This window comes from Microtus pennsylvanicus, chromosome 17, assembly GCF_037038515.1.
Source record: "Microtus pennsylvanicus isolate mMicPen1 chromosome 17, mMicPen1.hap1, whole genome shotgun sequence".
In the NCBI taxonomy this organism is placed as follows: Eukaryota; Metazoa; Chordata; class Mammalia; order Rodentia; family Cricetidae; genus Microtus; species Microtus pennsylvanicus.
In genome coordinates, this window is record NC_134595.1 from 37,203,706 (window position 1) to 37,219,161 (window position 15,456).

The window sequence follows — 15,456 nt, forward strand, 5'->3', positions numbered from 1 at the left end:
AACTTACCTGTCCTGACATCTTCAAAGAAACGCATGGAGGGGTCAAAATGAAGTAGAATTCTGAAAACACTGGAAATATACAGTTATTCAGAGAGACACTATTGGGGAAGTATGTATATTAAGAAGCAGATTTCTACCCTGCCCCCATCCACAAGGGTTTGCAGTGGTGTGTGGGGATCAGATTTTCTTCCCAGAAAGCTTGCACCTGCTGACCATGTGGGTGCATATTAAACCATTGGAGAAAATACGTGACTTGTACAGCTTGAGTCATAGAGTCCCCTTAACAACTGTCTCTAGGACCCTATGTATCTATAAATAGTTACATAGTTTGGTATTAGGGTAGAGATGGGGAGTTGCCCCTACACTGTTTACTTGAAAGATAAAGGTTTGATTTGGTTTTTTGTTTGTTGTTTGTGGGGGTTTTTGTTTTTTTTTGTTTTTTCATATAACTGATAGGTGATTTACTTTTTCTCCCACCAGGGTACAATGTTTCTTTGCTATATGACCTTGAAAATCTGCCTGCATCCAAGGATTCTATTGTGCATCAGGCTGGCATGTTGAAGCGAAATTGCTTTGCCTCTGTCTTTGAGAAATACTTCCAGTTCCAAGAAGAGGGCAAGGAAGGAGAGAACAGAGCGGTTATCCATTACCGGGACGATGAGACCATGTAAGCGTGGACTTCAGCTCCAGGTTGAGGGTGGCTTCTGTTTAGGTGGAAGCCCTACCGCCATCTATATATACCCAAAAATGTTGAGATGTTGGGCATCTCCAGCTAGGGGCCTCATTCTAACCCTCCTCCCCTGAGAAAATCTGCCAAAAATCAGCCCCTCGCTGAGGCTGCTCAAGACTGCATCTACACGCTACCATATTTGCCAGGTGATTCCTCCCCTGCCTTCCCAAGGGTCGTCCAGGAGTTGCTTTGCTCTGCTCAGATTAAACCTGGATTTACTAATTCGGCCTGATGTGTTGGTGGTGGCGTTGCTACCAGGGGAATTTAAACTTTTCAGCTCCATACACCCCTGACTAAGAGAGACAGTGTCAACCAGATGGAAAGAAATCTGTGCTGTCCTTTAAGGCACTGATCTTTTGAGGGTTTTATGTTTTTATTTTTAGGATTACTAATTACTTTATGTGTGTTTGTATTTTATGAGTTTATGATTGTGAATTTTGTAGAATGGGAATTGTAGCCAGTGCCCTTAACCAGTGAGTCATCTCTGCAGGCCCAAGGCACTACTTTTCTGAGTTCTCTTAAAGGAACTTCCCATGGGCTAGAGAGATACTCAGCCCTTCAGACAACTTACTGCCTTTCCAGAGGATCTAAGTTCAGCTCTCAGCCCACTTGGCAACTCCAATTGTCTAACTCCAATCCAGGGTGTCTGATTTCCTCTTTGGACACCAAGCACACATATGCACAGGTACACATGTAAACAAAACACCTGTATATTAAATAAATTTAAAGATGGCCTAGGTAATCAGGCATCAGAGGCTGAGCATAAATGCTGTTACTACAACACCCCCCTTTTTTTGTTTTTTGTTTCTTTGGTTGGTTTTTGGAGGCAGGGTTTCTCTGGAACTTTTGACTCTGTCCTGGGACTCACTCTAGACCAGTCTGTCCTTGAACTCATAGATCCTCCTGTCTCTGCCTCCCAAGTGCAGGGATTAAAGGCTTATGCTACCACTACCCGCCTGTTACTGCAACTCAAGTTATCTGTGTACTATGTATGGATCGTATCATATGTAAAGAAACTTTTTATAAAATGAGTCACTAACTTAAGATACTATGTTATGCCTTACATACAAGATTTAAAAGTCTAGTTTTGTTAATTCCACTTCCTTCTTGGGAATGCATTTACTACCCTGACTTTCTTGACTGGTCTCTGGCACACCTTTGTTTTATTGAGATTGAGACTTTGGACTTTACCCTTCTACTTCCCTTGCAGATAAAGTTAGTGACAGAATCTTCTGATGCTGTACTTACTCCTGAGTTTGTTTCCCTCAGGTATGTTGAATCTAAAAAAGACAGAGTCACAGTAGTCTTCAGCACGGTGTTTAAGGATGACGACGATGTGGTCATTGGAAAGGTCTTCATGCAGGTATGGAGCAGAAGTCTTCAGGGGAAATTGTGCGGCAGGAAGTTAAATCTTTACACACCATGTACATAGCCATCATATGGAGTAGGGTTGTGTGTAGTTCAGTGGTAGAGCATTTGCCTAATATGTACAAGGTCCCTGGTTCAATCCCCAGTACCTGGGAAGATGGTAACAGAACAACATACATGTACACCATAGCATAGAGAAGACAAAGTTCTGTTAATGTTGCAACTTGAAGATGAAACAAACAACCCTGTCTCAGTTTGCTTTTTTGTTGTTATGATAAAACACTGTGGCCAAAAAAATCTCAAAGAGGAAAGGATTTATTTCACCTTAGACTTCCAGGTCACAGTTCATCAGTGAAGGAAGTCCAGGAGCTCAAGAACCTGAAAGCAGAAGTAAAGCAGAAACCATGGAGGAGTGTTGCTTACTGGCTTGTTCCCCGTGGCTTGCTTGACCTGCTGCTTCCTTATACAACCCAGGACCAGGGGTGACACCATGCACAGTGAGCTGGGTCCTCACATCAATCATTAATCAGGAAAATGCCCCACAGCCATGCCCAAAGGACAGTCTAATGGGGCAATTCCTCAGTTGAGGTTCCTTCTTCTCAGACATGTCTAGCTTTGTGTCAAGTTGACAAAACTAAACAGCATGGCCCCCACCAAACTTACATGAATGTTCTGTTTCTTCTTGATGGTTTTTGCGTTTTTCAGGACAAGGCAAGAGGGAGAATTAGTCTTGACTGGGTATTAACTCTCCTCCCTTCCTGTGACAGAGCCCTTGATCTAAAGTGTGCTCTCATTTCCTTGTCTCTTGTGTTTCCTCAGTTTTGTAACAAGGTCTGCTCTTGGCTTGGTTTGGGTCCCTATCTTCAGAATGGTGAATAATGATTTGCAAAGTAGGGATAATATGCAGGAGCTGGAGTTGTGGTTGACTGGCAGGAGAGCCCTGCCACAGTTTGAATGAGTCACCATAGACTGCCTCCTGCTTGGAAGGGTAATAGGACTTAGAAGAACATTTTGTCATTGGGATTCTGGTACAGTGGGACTGGCATATTGTCGACCGTTGTGGCTGCGTCCTTTTGGCTGCTGGCCAGTCACTGGCTCTCGGACATGAGTTTATTGATCAGGAGGTATTCAGGCTGCTGCCTTCTGAAGTGGATCAACAGTCAGAATGTAATGTAAAGCTTTAATACATTTTCCTGTTCCCTGGTAGAATGATGAGTAGTGTTTTGTTTTGGTTTTTAATTCGGAAGCATCCAGGCTTGTGGCCCAGCCTCTAATCCAACCACTTAGATGCCTGAGGCAAGAAGATTGCTGCAAGATGGCCTAGGCTACTGAGTAAGACCTTACCTCAAGTTTTTTTTTTTACTTTTAAAGCAGAATCTTTTTTTTTTCTTTCTTTCAGAATAGACTTGAAATACTGCTGTGCTTAACACAGTAAGGCTTTGTGTACAAGCCTTCTACCTAGCAAGGGAAAACTTCAAAATGGTATCCTTGTTAATGCTTTGTATTGGAACTGACTAATCAGAAACTCTTAACTTGGGGTCCCTTTGTGAAAAAGTGGAATGTTGACACTTTAGCATTTGATAGTACTGGACTTCATGAAGAAAAGGGGGTATGCATATATGACTCTTAAAAGTAAGCCCTTAGACAGATATTTCCTAATATTTTTCTGCAGAATTAATGGAAATTAAATGCAGTAGTTAAGAAATTAGACTAAATCTAGGCTAGCAAACTAATCTTAAAAGCTATAAATATAGCTTTCAAATATAAATATAGATTTGGCTGACTTAGGGATTGTGTGTGTGTGTAAACTTTTTTAAAAGTTTTGTTCCACTTGTTCCAGGAATATCCCAACTTGTTTTTAATATTTTAAACAAATCTTACCTCCTAGAATACTGCAAGTCTGCTCTGTAAGGTTTTGTAGAGGCTCTTTTTTTTGTGGAATTTAGACTACTCCTTCAAAGTGCATGTGGCAAGACACTTACCTACATGAAAAGACAAGCAAGCCTATTGTAGTGGCTTTTGTTTGTGGTTCTCCCAGTGTTTCTAAATGAGTATCCTATGATGTGCAGCCCATCTTCTCTGCTACCTTCTCCAGATCAGAGGCTAGGGTAATTTATGTTGAATGACCATAGAGACCAAAATAAATCACCCAAGATTTTTCCTGTGTCCAAGAAAAGTTAGTTTTGTTTTGCATTGCTTTTTTTTCTTTTGTTCTTTGCTTTCTTAAAACGGGCAACTTCTCTGCATTGTAGCCCAGGCTAGCCCAGAACTGTGTGCGCAGGGCTGTCTTTACATTTGGAGCAGTCCCTTTCCCCTGCCTCCCATGTGCTGGAATTACACGGTCTGCCATCACAACCAGTATATGCTTGTGTTAAGGCACACACTACGCTTCAGTGGGTGCAGTAAGAAAAACATGGAACACTCTAGGAGTTTGCATGTTATCCTTGCACATGGGCTGTGCTGATCTTCTCTGTGTGTTCCAGTTGTAGTGTATGTACACTCAGATGAGCACTTCTGTTTTTAGACTGCCCCGCTATGCAGCCTAGGCTGGCCAGTAACTTGTGATCCTCCTACCTTAGTCTTCTGAGTTGTGGCATTACTGGTGGTGTACCACTATGCCCAACTTGACTTACACCCTGATTTAAGATGCTCCCTTCATCATATACAGTTTATCCCCAGGATAATGTACTTTGTTGGAAGAAAGAAACAGTGCTGTTGGGCTTAGCAGTTAAAGTCACTTGCCACCAAGCTCAGTGGCCTGATTTGAGTTCCATCCCAAGTTCCTACATAATGGAAGGAAAGAACCACCTTCCTAAAGTTGTCCTCTGATCTCCACACATGTGCAGTGGCACAGAGTAAATAAAATGTAATAAATATTTTTTAAAAGGAAATAGTGTGCTGGTGTTCAGCAGACATCCTATCAGAGAGAAGAAAGGGAAACAGTCTGGTGGTTTCTGTGCGACAGATAGTAATAAAGACAAGTAGCTGTTTGCTGTTGCTATTTCAAGAGAAAGCAATGGAGAAGCAAAGACATCAAGTTATCCTGCAGAAACAGTGTTGACCAAATATGGGGAATAGCAGAGAGGAAGAGAAGGTGTCTTATGTAGCCAAGGATGATCTTGAATTCTTTGGGTTTTTTTTTGTTTGTTTGTTTTTGTTTTTTGTTTTTCAGTTTTGTTTTCTTTGTGGGAGGTATTTTGAGACGTGGTCTTACTATGTAGCCCTGACTGTTCTGGAACTCTTCTATGTAGACCAGCTGACCTCAGACTCAGAGAATCTGCCCACCTCTGCCTCTTGAGTGCTGGGATTTAAGGTCTGCACCACCATACCAGGCTGATCTTGAATTCTTTTTTTTTTTATTTATTTATTTATTTATTATATATACAACATTCTGTCTGTGTGTATGCCTGAAGGCCAGAAGAGGGCACCAGACCTCATTACAGATGGTTGTGAGCCACCATGTGGTTGCTGGGAATTGAACTCAGGACCTTTGGAAGAGCAGGCAGTGCTCTTAACCTCTGAGCCATCTCTCCAGCCCCTGATCTTGAATTCTTGATCTTTTTCCCAAGTGCTGACTTTACAGGCATGTACCCTGTCTCCAAGTACCTTTCCTTTAGGGAATAAGGTATGTTGGGAAGGGAGCTAACCAAACACATTGAAACCCTTTCTTTACTCCGTAACCCTGTAACAGCCAGGCAGGGTTATCTTCAGAGGCAGTGTATAAACAGGAGTCCCACATGATCTGTACTTTGCTTGGGATTTGATAATTAGTGTGTCTTGGCTGGGTTTTATTGCTGTGAAGAGACACCACAACCACACAACTCTATATAAAGGAAGCCATTTAATTGGGACTGGCTTATAGTTTGGAGGTTAATCCATTATCCTCATGATAGGAGGCATGGTGGCAGGCAGGTAGTTGAGAGTTCCTATCTCTGTCTGTATCAGGTGTCAAAAGGGAAAGTGAGTGAGCCACAGGGCCTGACTTGAGCTTCTGAAACTCCAAAGCCCTCCCCCAGTGACACATTTCCCCCAATAATGCTGCTCCCTATGAGCCTGTGGGGGCCATTTTTATTCTTCCTACTTGCAAATGAAAGCATAGTTCCCTGTCCCTGCCCTCTCATTACAATGGATCTGCATCAGCAGGGGCAGGGGTGTTTTCTTTTACTCAGGAGTACTATGCTGTCTTTGAAGGAAAGAGAAGAAGAAACAGGAATAAAGCCGGATCTTTGGCCTAAGGAACTCAGCCTGGCAGGAAAGCCAGGTGCCCTAATGAATAGTGGTGTATCATAGAAACTCATCCAGTTGTCCAGACTCTTAGAGGATGACTGTAGAAGAGGCGGTATGTGAGCAGCAACAGCAGCCACACTTCCGATCATTTGGCTGTGTGACCATGTTTTCAGTGTCTTAACCCTGACACTGTCTCTATGCAGCTGCCCTGTTTCAGAAGACACACTCAGTCTACACATTGGATCTGATTCTTCTTTGCTTTTTAAGGGAGGGGTTTCTAAGGAGTGAATTCAAGGCCTTGCATTGTATTGCTGTCATTGCTGGGAATGAACTCTAAGGAGAAGGATGTCATATTCACTCATTGTTTGTATAGGAAAGCATGGGAACCTGGGGATTAAGCATAAGAGGTATGGCCTGTTTTGTTTTTTTATACTCTTGTCCATATATATATATATATGTATATATATATATATATATATAGTTTGATAAGCACTGTGCTTTTGTTAAGAATCATGAGCTCTTTTATTTGGGGGAAGTTGTTTGGTTTGGTTTTTCGAGACAGGGTTTCTCTGTGTAACAGCTCTGGCTGTCTTGAAACTCACTTTTTAGACCAGGATGACTTTGCACTGACAGAGATCTGCCTGCCTCTGCCTCCTGAGGCTGGGATTAAAGACGTGTGTCACCAGCACTGGGCCTGTAGCTGAGGTTTGACAGTTAATTTTTAGTTATCCGCTGGTCCAGAGGACAATGAAGGTCTGAGCACATAGTATGGATAGAGTGCCACTCAACTCACGTGAACTTTCTCTCACTGTGTCTCCACAGGAGTTCAAAGAAGGACGAAGAGCCAGCCACACAGCCCCCCAGGTCCTTTTTAGCCACAGGGAACCTCCTCTAGAGCTGAAAGACACAGATGCTGCCGTGGGTGACAACATTGGCTACATCACCTTCGGTGAGGCTGGAGAGGTAGTTCAGTGGTAGAGTGCTTGCCTAGACACACATGGCCCTGAGTTCAGCCATGATTGGCTGACTCTTCTTTTCCACTAAAGATACCAAGCTTCACTGTGTCAGCCTTATGAGCTGGCTGATTGTGACAACTGACAACTCATTCCCATGCTGCAAAGCTGCAAAAATGTTTCCTTTAATTCACCTTTAAGCTAAAGGTGTAGCTGTCTGTCGCTGGTGAATACGTTCTTCTTCTACATTATTCTTGAAGTTGAGATGTATCTTACAGTTATGGCGAGTCAGTTTCATGAACAGCAATACTTTCTTTATGGTACCTGAGTCGTGGTAAACTTGGTAAACAATGCATTTCTTAGCCTGATGTTTACCTTTTTCTTTCTTTCTTCCTTCAAGTCAGGGTAAACTGAGAACCAGATTCCTACCTTTCTTATCAGCCTTTCCTTTTTGGCACAGTTGATAGACTCAGGGCTCTTGATGTTAGTGAAACACAGGTATGGTAAGAACTGGAACCCAAAGGTGGGTCTGGCCCAGTGCAGCAGGCTGAGCCTGTGGGTGGAAAGCAGCTCACCCTGCTGGACCTGCCATATGTTTGGTTTTCATGCTCAGGAGATGTGGATTCTTTGGAACCTAGTTTCATTTTATCACCACAGACCCAGGACAAACAGCTTTGTTCCTAAACAAAGCTGGAATCTAGAGTTCAGAATGGAGTCCAGATTTGGATGAGTGCCCAGGGTTATACCTGGTTTTTGTGCCATGAGCTTTACTATTGGCACTCGTTGGCACTCCCTTGATTGTGTTGTCTATGAAAGCACACATGCCACCTCTAATGCCTTGTTTGTTTGTCCTGCTCAGTGCTCTTTCCTCGCCACACCAATGCCGCTGCTCGAGACAACACCATCAACCTGATCCACACGTTCCGGGACTATCTGCACTACCACATTAAGTGCTCTAAGGTGAGGAGGCACCAGCATCTCTACCAGGCTGTTGATTAATTTTCGGTAGACACTTCCACATGGGGTTGAGAGGGGAGAGAGAGAGCACTCAGCAATTAAGAGTACTTACTGCTCTTTCAAAGGACCCAGGTTCAGTTTCCATTGCCCATGTCAGCTCACAACCATATGTAACTCCAGTTCCCAAGAACCCTTCTGGCCTCCATGGATACATACATATGTGCATAAAATCATGCAGTCACAAGTATACTAAATTTTTTAAAAAATATTTTAAAAGTTCCAAAGGTCTTAAGAAATTATCTCTGGGTATCTCTTGGTATAGCCAGTAGTAGAGCACTCGCCTCACAGTTTGGCCCCCACAGTAAGAGAGAAATGGGCCGGGCGGTGGTGGCGCACGCCTTTAATCCCAGCACTCGGGAGGCAGAGGCAGGTGGATCTCTGGAGGCCAGCCTCGTCTACAAGAACTAGTTCCAGGGGACTGGAGAGACGGCTCAGAGGTTAAGAGCATTGCCTGCTCTTCCAAAGGTCCTAAGTTCAATTCCCAGCAACCACATGGTGGCTCACAACCATCTGTAATGGGGTCTGGTGCCCTCTTCTGGCCTGCAGGCATACACACACAGAGAATATTGTATACATAATAAATAAATAAATAAATTTTAAAAAGAAAAAAAAAGAGCTAGTTCCAGGACAGGCTCCAATGCTACAGTAAAACCCTGTCTCGAAAAAACCAAGAGAGAGAGAGAAAGAGAGATCAATGATCCCCCTCCCCTTCTCATCCTACCTGTAGTAGAAGGGTGAGTCTATATCTCATATTATTGCCTAACCATCCTACCCTCACCCTCCCTTACATGCTCCTCAACGTACCCCGTGGCTTATACCAATAAATGCAAAGCTATTTTTCTAGAACATGAACCTGTTTTAATTCCTCCTGTGTTTGCTCTTAGGCCTATATTCATACACGAATGCGAGCAAAAACATCTGACTTCCTTAAGGTGCTTAACCGTGCACGCCCAGATGCCGAGAAAAAAGAAATGAAAACAATCACGTAAGTAGTTAGAACCACCTTCCTACCTCAGCTCAGCAAGAAGCAGCAGGTCTTGATGCCTGCAGCCAGGTGACTGAAGAGGCCAGCAGGGCCAGGCCTAGAGCCACGAGAGGGAAAGGGAAACAAAAAGGGCTTGGCGTACATGGGATCAGGAAGAGTTCTCTGTTCCAGTCTTTGCGAGCTACAAGAATGACAGGGAAGCAAAACACAGGGCTTTTGTTGTTGTTTTTACTAAGAATTTGTTCTCTGTGGGCTTAAATTTTCAAAGGCGAATCTCTTCTTCCGTATTCCTGGAAAAGTAGAGTCAGCCACTTCAGGACATTTAGTATCTGAAAAGGCCTGGAGCCAGCACCTAGTATTCTTTCTACTGGTCTGCTCTCAGCAGGAAAGGTGTACAGGGCCAAGGCTGCCTTCGTCAGGGAGAAAGATGACAAGCAGAGCAGTAAGGAGTGTGGCTGTGCTCCAGAGACCAACATGGCATAAGACCTATAGAGCTCACTCTAGTGTGGGTGGCAATCTGAACACCTTCAGCGCCTTCTGGCATGTGCTGCTGTACCAACTTAGACTCCATTGACATTTGAAGGTTCAGCTGAATACTGAGAAATGGTAAGCGTTTTTCAGTAACGGGAGTGTCAGGCTTTTCTGTATGGATTGGTGGGAAGTCTCTTCTGACTTTCTCTGCTGCCACCTACAGCCTAAAGGTTGGTGCTCCATCTGACCTCTGTAGAGAGATCACATCAGATGCCATGTCAGTACGACAGCTGCATGGCATATCTAAAAAACGCAAAGCTGTAGAAGAGGTGGACAAGTAAGGTTATGCCCAGAGAGGTCTGCTTTTTTTCTGTCCCTCCTTTCCACCAGCGCCATTGTGTGACCTGGAATAGAAGGCAGACTTGCTCTGGTGATGTGTCAGAACCACCTGTGGCATGAACCTGTAGTCCCAGCTGCTGAGGCTGTTGGGGACTGAAGCAGGTAGAAAAGTTGAGGCTGGCCTGAGTAACATTAGCAAGCTCTTGTCTCCAGATTCAAACAGGTGGGCTGGGAGGTGGCTTAGTTGGTGAAATGGTTGCTGTGCAAACATGAGGACTTGAGTTTGGATATCCATCATCCATGTATGAGCTAGGCATGGTGACGCATGCTTGTCACCCTACCACACGTGGATTGTAGGAGCTCTCGGGCCAGCAGTCTAAGCAGTCGGTGAGTTCCAGGTTCAATGAGAATCCCTGTTTCAAAAAATAAGATGAAGAACCAGGCATGGTGGCACATACCTTTAATACCTGGACTCACTTGGAAGACAGAGGTATGGCCTCAGTGATTTCAAGTGATTTCAACCTAGCTTATATCACAAGTTCCAGGCCATTCAGAGCCTCCAAAAAAATAAAAAAATAGAAGAAAGTGCCCAATTGAAGAAAATACCCATTGCTGACTTCTGACCTTTACACAGAGACACAGATACAAAGCAAGCAAAGAAAAAACCAGACAAATGTCAAAGAGTGGGATGTTAAAATAGTCCTGGGACTGCTTGCATCACTCTGATCTGTGGCTAACACGTGCTCCTGGTGGTTGCTGCCTGATTGGACAGAAAAGGGCAGGAATTGATCCCCACCCTGATGAGGAACCTAAGGAAAGATGGGTCCTTTACAGGAATAAGTTCAGTTGTTCAAAATCCTGCTAAATGTAGACAGATTAATGCGGCCTGCTATAGGTATGGTTCTGAGCTAGAAGTTGCCTGTGGAGTCGGCATTCTGCAGTACTCTGCTTATCTTGTGGGGAAAGGACCATCAAGGCAGTAAACATGGAGAACTGCTTTTGCTCTTTTCTATAGTTCTCAGTTCTCTATTCTAGGCTAGTTTACCGAATACCCTTGGGGTAGGTACATTTGCAGGCTCTTTGGGCGTCTAGTGTCCCTCTATTTACCATGTAGAAGAGGACACCATAGCTCAGACACCCAGAACCAGCCAAGTGGTCTCTGAGCCAGAGTGTAACTTAGAACATGACAGCAGAAATGTCTTTAACCTTTAACTTTTGAAGAAGTTGGTTTCTTCCAGACAGATTTGCACTCTTGGCTAGCCTGGAATTTACAGAGATCCACCTTCCTCTGCCTCCTAGGTGCTGGGATTAACAGCATATCCTACCACACCTGGCTAATGTTTTTACGTTGTTTTGTTTTTGTTTTGTTTTTTGTTTTGTTTTGTTTTGTTTTTTGGTTTTTCGAGACAGGGTTTCTCTGTAGCTTTAGAGCCTGTCCTGGAACTCGCTCTGTAGCCCAGGCTGGCCTCGAACTCACAGAGATCCGCCTGCCTCTGCCTCCCAAGTGCTGGGATTAAAGGCGCGCGCCACCACCGCCCAGCTGTTTTACGTTTTTTAAGATGGCTTTGAATTTCCTACCTCTTATTGAAAGGTTAAGACATTGTTATCTCAGTGAGATCACCTGGGTCGTCTAAGCTATTTGAAAGCTAGAGAAAAGTGGGCGTGGTGGCACTCAGGAGGCTGAGGCAGACCTAGTGTACATAGCTAGTTCTAGGCCATCCAGGGCCACATAATGAGACACCATCTTAAAAATACAATTTTCCCATCTGCTGGCAACATCCAGTGCCCTTAAGGGCTTTTGCATGGTGTTATTTAGTATTGAGTCAGAAGTAGTGAAGGCATTCTGTGAAAGCTGGATCTTGACTGAGACCTGTGGCACCAGCACCTTTGATTGAAGATTCTCTGCTCCTTGTGGTATCCCTTGGGCATTCCACCCCAGGTCTGGAGCATAGGGTTTGGAAGGAAAGGACATCTGGAACAGGTCTTCACACTGTCTCTGCTTTTGAAGGGGGAAGACATTTTCGTCCCGCTAACGCTTGGGAACTGAGGAGGAAGCTCTGTTGATGGAAGGCTGGACCGCTTGCTACTGGATAATCGTAGCCCTTCATGTTGCACCTCTCCAGGTTCTTAAGGGATTCTCCGTTTGGGTTCCATTTTGTACGAGTTTGGCAAATAACCTGCAGAAACGAGCTGTGCTTGCAAGGACTTCATAGTTCCCAAGAATATAAGAGAAAAAAATCTCCACTTGATCAACTTAATTCCCTTCTTTTATTTTTCCCTCCCTCACTCCCCTTCCTTTTCCCCTTTTCCAAGCTGTTTGCTTTGCAATATGTTACTGGTAATGAGTTGCAGATAATGCAATCTTAACTTGTTTTCTTCTAAGTATTTGAGTTCAAAACTCCTGTATCTAAAGAATACGGTTGGGGTCATTAATAAAGAAAATCTTTCTATCTTACTTGAGGATTTGCTGGGTTTCTGGACTGAGTCCAAAAGAGAAAAGGGTGGCCCTGCGCTGCCCTTGAAGCAGCAAGCCCACATAGTCTGGAGCCTGTCTTCACTGCAGGAAGGAAGGGCTGGTTGGTAAACTGGAAACTTGTTTGTTTGCGTCTCATTTTATTGGTCTCACTTTGTAGCCCACGTTGGCCTCGACCTCTCCAGCATGCCTCAGCTTTCTGAGTTCTGGGATTTTAAGAATGAGCCACCTTTGTTTTGTTGTTTATTTGAACATGTTTCCTGCATTGTAAAGCTTGGTTGCTGATACCACCCAGCTGAAACTCCCTTAGAGTGACAAATTAAAATGTTTTCTGGGACTGGGGGATGTCTTTCAGTTGATAGAATGATTGCCTAACCTTTCACGAATCCCTTGGTTCAATTCCCCAGCACCATATAAACTAGGTTTGGTGGTGCACACCTTTAAATATTTTTATTTTGTCAGGTAGTGGTGGTGCGCACCTTTGATCCCAGCACTTGGGAGGCAGAGGTAGACCTCTGTGAGTTCGAAGTCAGCCTTGTCTAGAGTGAGTTCCAGGACAGACTCCAAAGCTATAGAGAAACCCTGTCTTGGGAGAAAAAAATGTGTATAAATGTTTCGCATATTTACACATTAGTGCATGCATGTGTTTGTATGAGTGTGTGCACCAGGTAAGGAAAGGAGTATCAATCATATCTTATGCAATTGGAGTTACAGCTGGTTTTGAGCTGCGCTGTGGGTCCTGGAACCAACTCAACCGCTGAAGAAGCGACAAGTGCTAACCACTAAGCCACCCTCCATCTGCTATGACATACAGCTTTTGTTCTTAGCACTAGCAGGGGGTGCAGGAGGATCAGAAGTTCAAGATTATCCTCAGCTGTACGTGCATTTGAAGCCAATCTGGGCTACAAGTGAGACACCCTTTCAAAAAAAAAGCTTTCTGTCTGGGCTGTGCGTGTGTGCATTTGTGTATATATGAGAGGTTGAGGTTTGGGTGGGGGTTGGTTGTGTGGTTTTAAAATAGGGGCTCATGGTAGTCCTGCCCTCACTCAGATCCACCTGCCTCCGCTTCTCAGTGAGCGCTGGAACTAAAACTGCTTGTTCTCCAATCAAATAATAAGGGCATTGCCTGAAATGAGGCTCTGCAGGACGTTGGTGGGTGTTCCAGTGTGCCGCTGATGCCTACTGACTGGCCACACCCCCTCACACATTCCAACAGATTGATGTGCTCCACAAAGCCCACTCTAGGAGGTGCGTGCTGAAGAGATACCTGGGAACCAGAAGAGCGTGCTGTCCCCTAACAAGATACTGGGGCCAAAAATAAAATTTGTTTGGTAAGGTCTTATCCTGAGAATTTGAGGGGTGTCTAGGATGATTTGAAGACTGTTCTTTTGTCTCCATTTCAGGCAGTGTGTCTCAAACTAGTTGGATGATAGTCATAGCCACCTCGACTGTCTGTGACAGCCCTTTTATCTTCTACAGGTTTGTTTTTCAGATAATGATGCATTTGCTTGCATGCGTGTTGGACATAATAAAGCAAGGGCCTGTCACCTTCCCAGTGGTGACAACTTGAGTAATTGTAGCCCAGTACCACACCAGTAAAGTGACATGTTTTATGTGTCCACTTTCTTCACATTTAACCAGTTTTATTCAACATTGTTTGTGCCTTTGTTGTGTGTATCTGTGCATTTTCTCACTTGGATAGATTTCTGAACACCAGTGTTTGTTTTGAAAGTGGGGTAGTGCAGATCAGAGCAGTTACTGAATCACACACAGTATTGACTGGGGACTTTTTGGCTTTTTTCATACATAAGCACCAGGACAGAGTTAGAGAACTATTTTACCCCATCCATTGTCGAGTTTTAAATATTGCAGATTGTTCCATCATTAGATTTAATTGAAATTGGTTCAAGGGACCTGTAGGTTCTCTTGTTCTCCTACTTCTGGGAAGTTTTTTTTTTTTTAAGTATCTTGAGAAATACTTTGAGAGAGTTTCAAAAGTAGTTTTGATAGAGTTTTTGTTCTTGTTGGTTTTGTGACAGGGTTCTGTTATCTAAACCAGGCTGGCCTCTGCCTCTCAAGTGCTGGGATTACAGGAATTCACCACCATGACCAACTACTCTAATTTTCATTCCATTTTCTTTTGTTTAGGTTTCTGACAGAGCTTTACTCTGCTCAGACTGGTCTCAAACTCAGAGCAATCATCCTGCCCTGGCCTTCAGCTTCGCCCCACCCAGCTCTGGCTAGCATTTGCCTTTCTGCTGGTTTTTTTTCCTTTTTGCCGATTTTAGAACAAGAACTCTGGATCTCCCTATGCATTCTTGGCAGTAGTGAAACTTGTTTTTTGTTTTGTTTTGTTTTTAAAGATTGTTCTCACACATACACACACCACTCCCCTTGGTATCCCTTTCTTTGTTCCTTAACCCTGTTTCTTCCTACTTAGTCTCCTAGTTGGTAGACCACTGAGGCAATACCATCTCTCCCAGAGTCGCCAGCTCCTTAAGGAAGGGATGGGACTTCATGGGCGCCTCCTGTGTCCACAAAAGGGATGGAGGCCCAGTCTTATGCAACTGCTATGTGTTTATGGTTCTACAGCAGTGCCATACCTGAATGTCAGTGTTTTGTGACACCCTTCCCCATCTTATAGGTCTTGGATTCTGTTTGCCTTAACTTCTGCCTTAGGGTTTCTAATGCTGTGAAGAGACACCTTGATCATGGCAACTCTTCTAAAGGAAAACATGATTGAGGCTGGCTTACAGTTCAGAGGTTTAGTCCACTATTGTCATGGCAGGAAATGTGGTGGCATGCAGGTAGACATGGTGCTGGAGAGGTAGGTGAGAGTTCTGTATCTAGTATAGGTATCAGGAAAAGAGAGCCACACTGGGCTTGGCTTGAG

At 44.0% G+C, this 15,456-nt stretch overlaps 1 protein-coding gene and 1 non-coding gene across 3 annotated transcripts in view; one reads left to right on the forward strand and one right to left on the reverse strand.

The window, feature by feature from the left end:
- The window catches only part of Arpc2 (actin related protein 2/3 complex subunit 2), a 30,000-nt gene extending 17,455 nt beyond the window's left edge, over positions 1-12,545 (forward strand). For both annotated transcript variants that reach the window (XM_075951885.1, XM_075951883.1), the window contains 6 exons: positions 481-667; positions 2,000-2,093; positions 7,148-7,274; positions 8,138-8,238; positions 9,180-9,280; positions 12,099-12,545. In XM_075951885.1, the coding sequence (XP_075808000.1) occupies positions 481-667; positions 2,000-2,093; positions 7,148-7,274; positions 8,138-8,238; positions 9,180-9,280; positions 12,099-12,123 (635 nt within the window). In that variant the 3' untranslated portion in view covers positions 12,124-12,545. The remainder of the gene's footprint in view (positions 1-480; positions 668-1,999; positions 2,094-7,147; positions 7,275-8,137; positions 8,239-9,179; positions 9,281-12,098) is intronic.
- On the reverse strand, positions 4,506-4,610 carry LOC142837236 (U6 spliceosomal RNA). The gene has a single exon (XR_012908226.1). It is a non-coding gene; the product is annotated as a U6 spliceosomal RNA (small nuclear RNA).
- Positions 12,546-15,456: the final 2,911 nt, after the last annotated feature.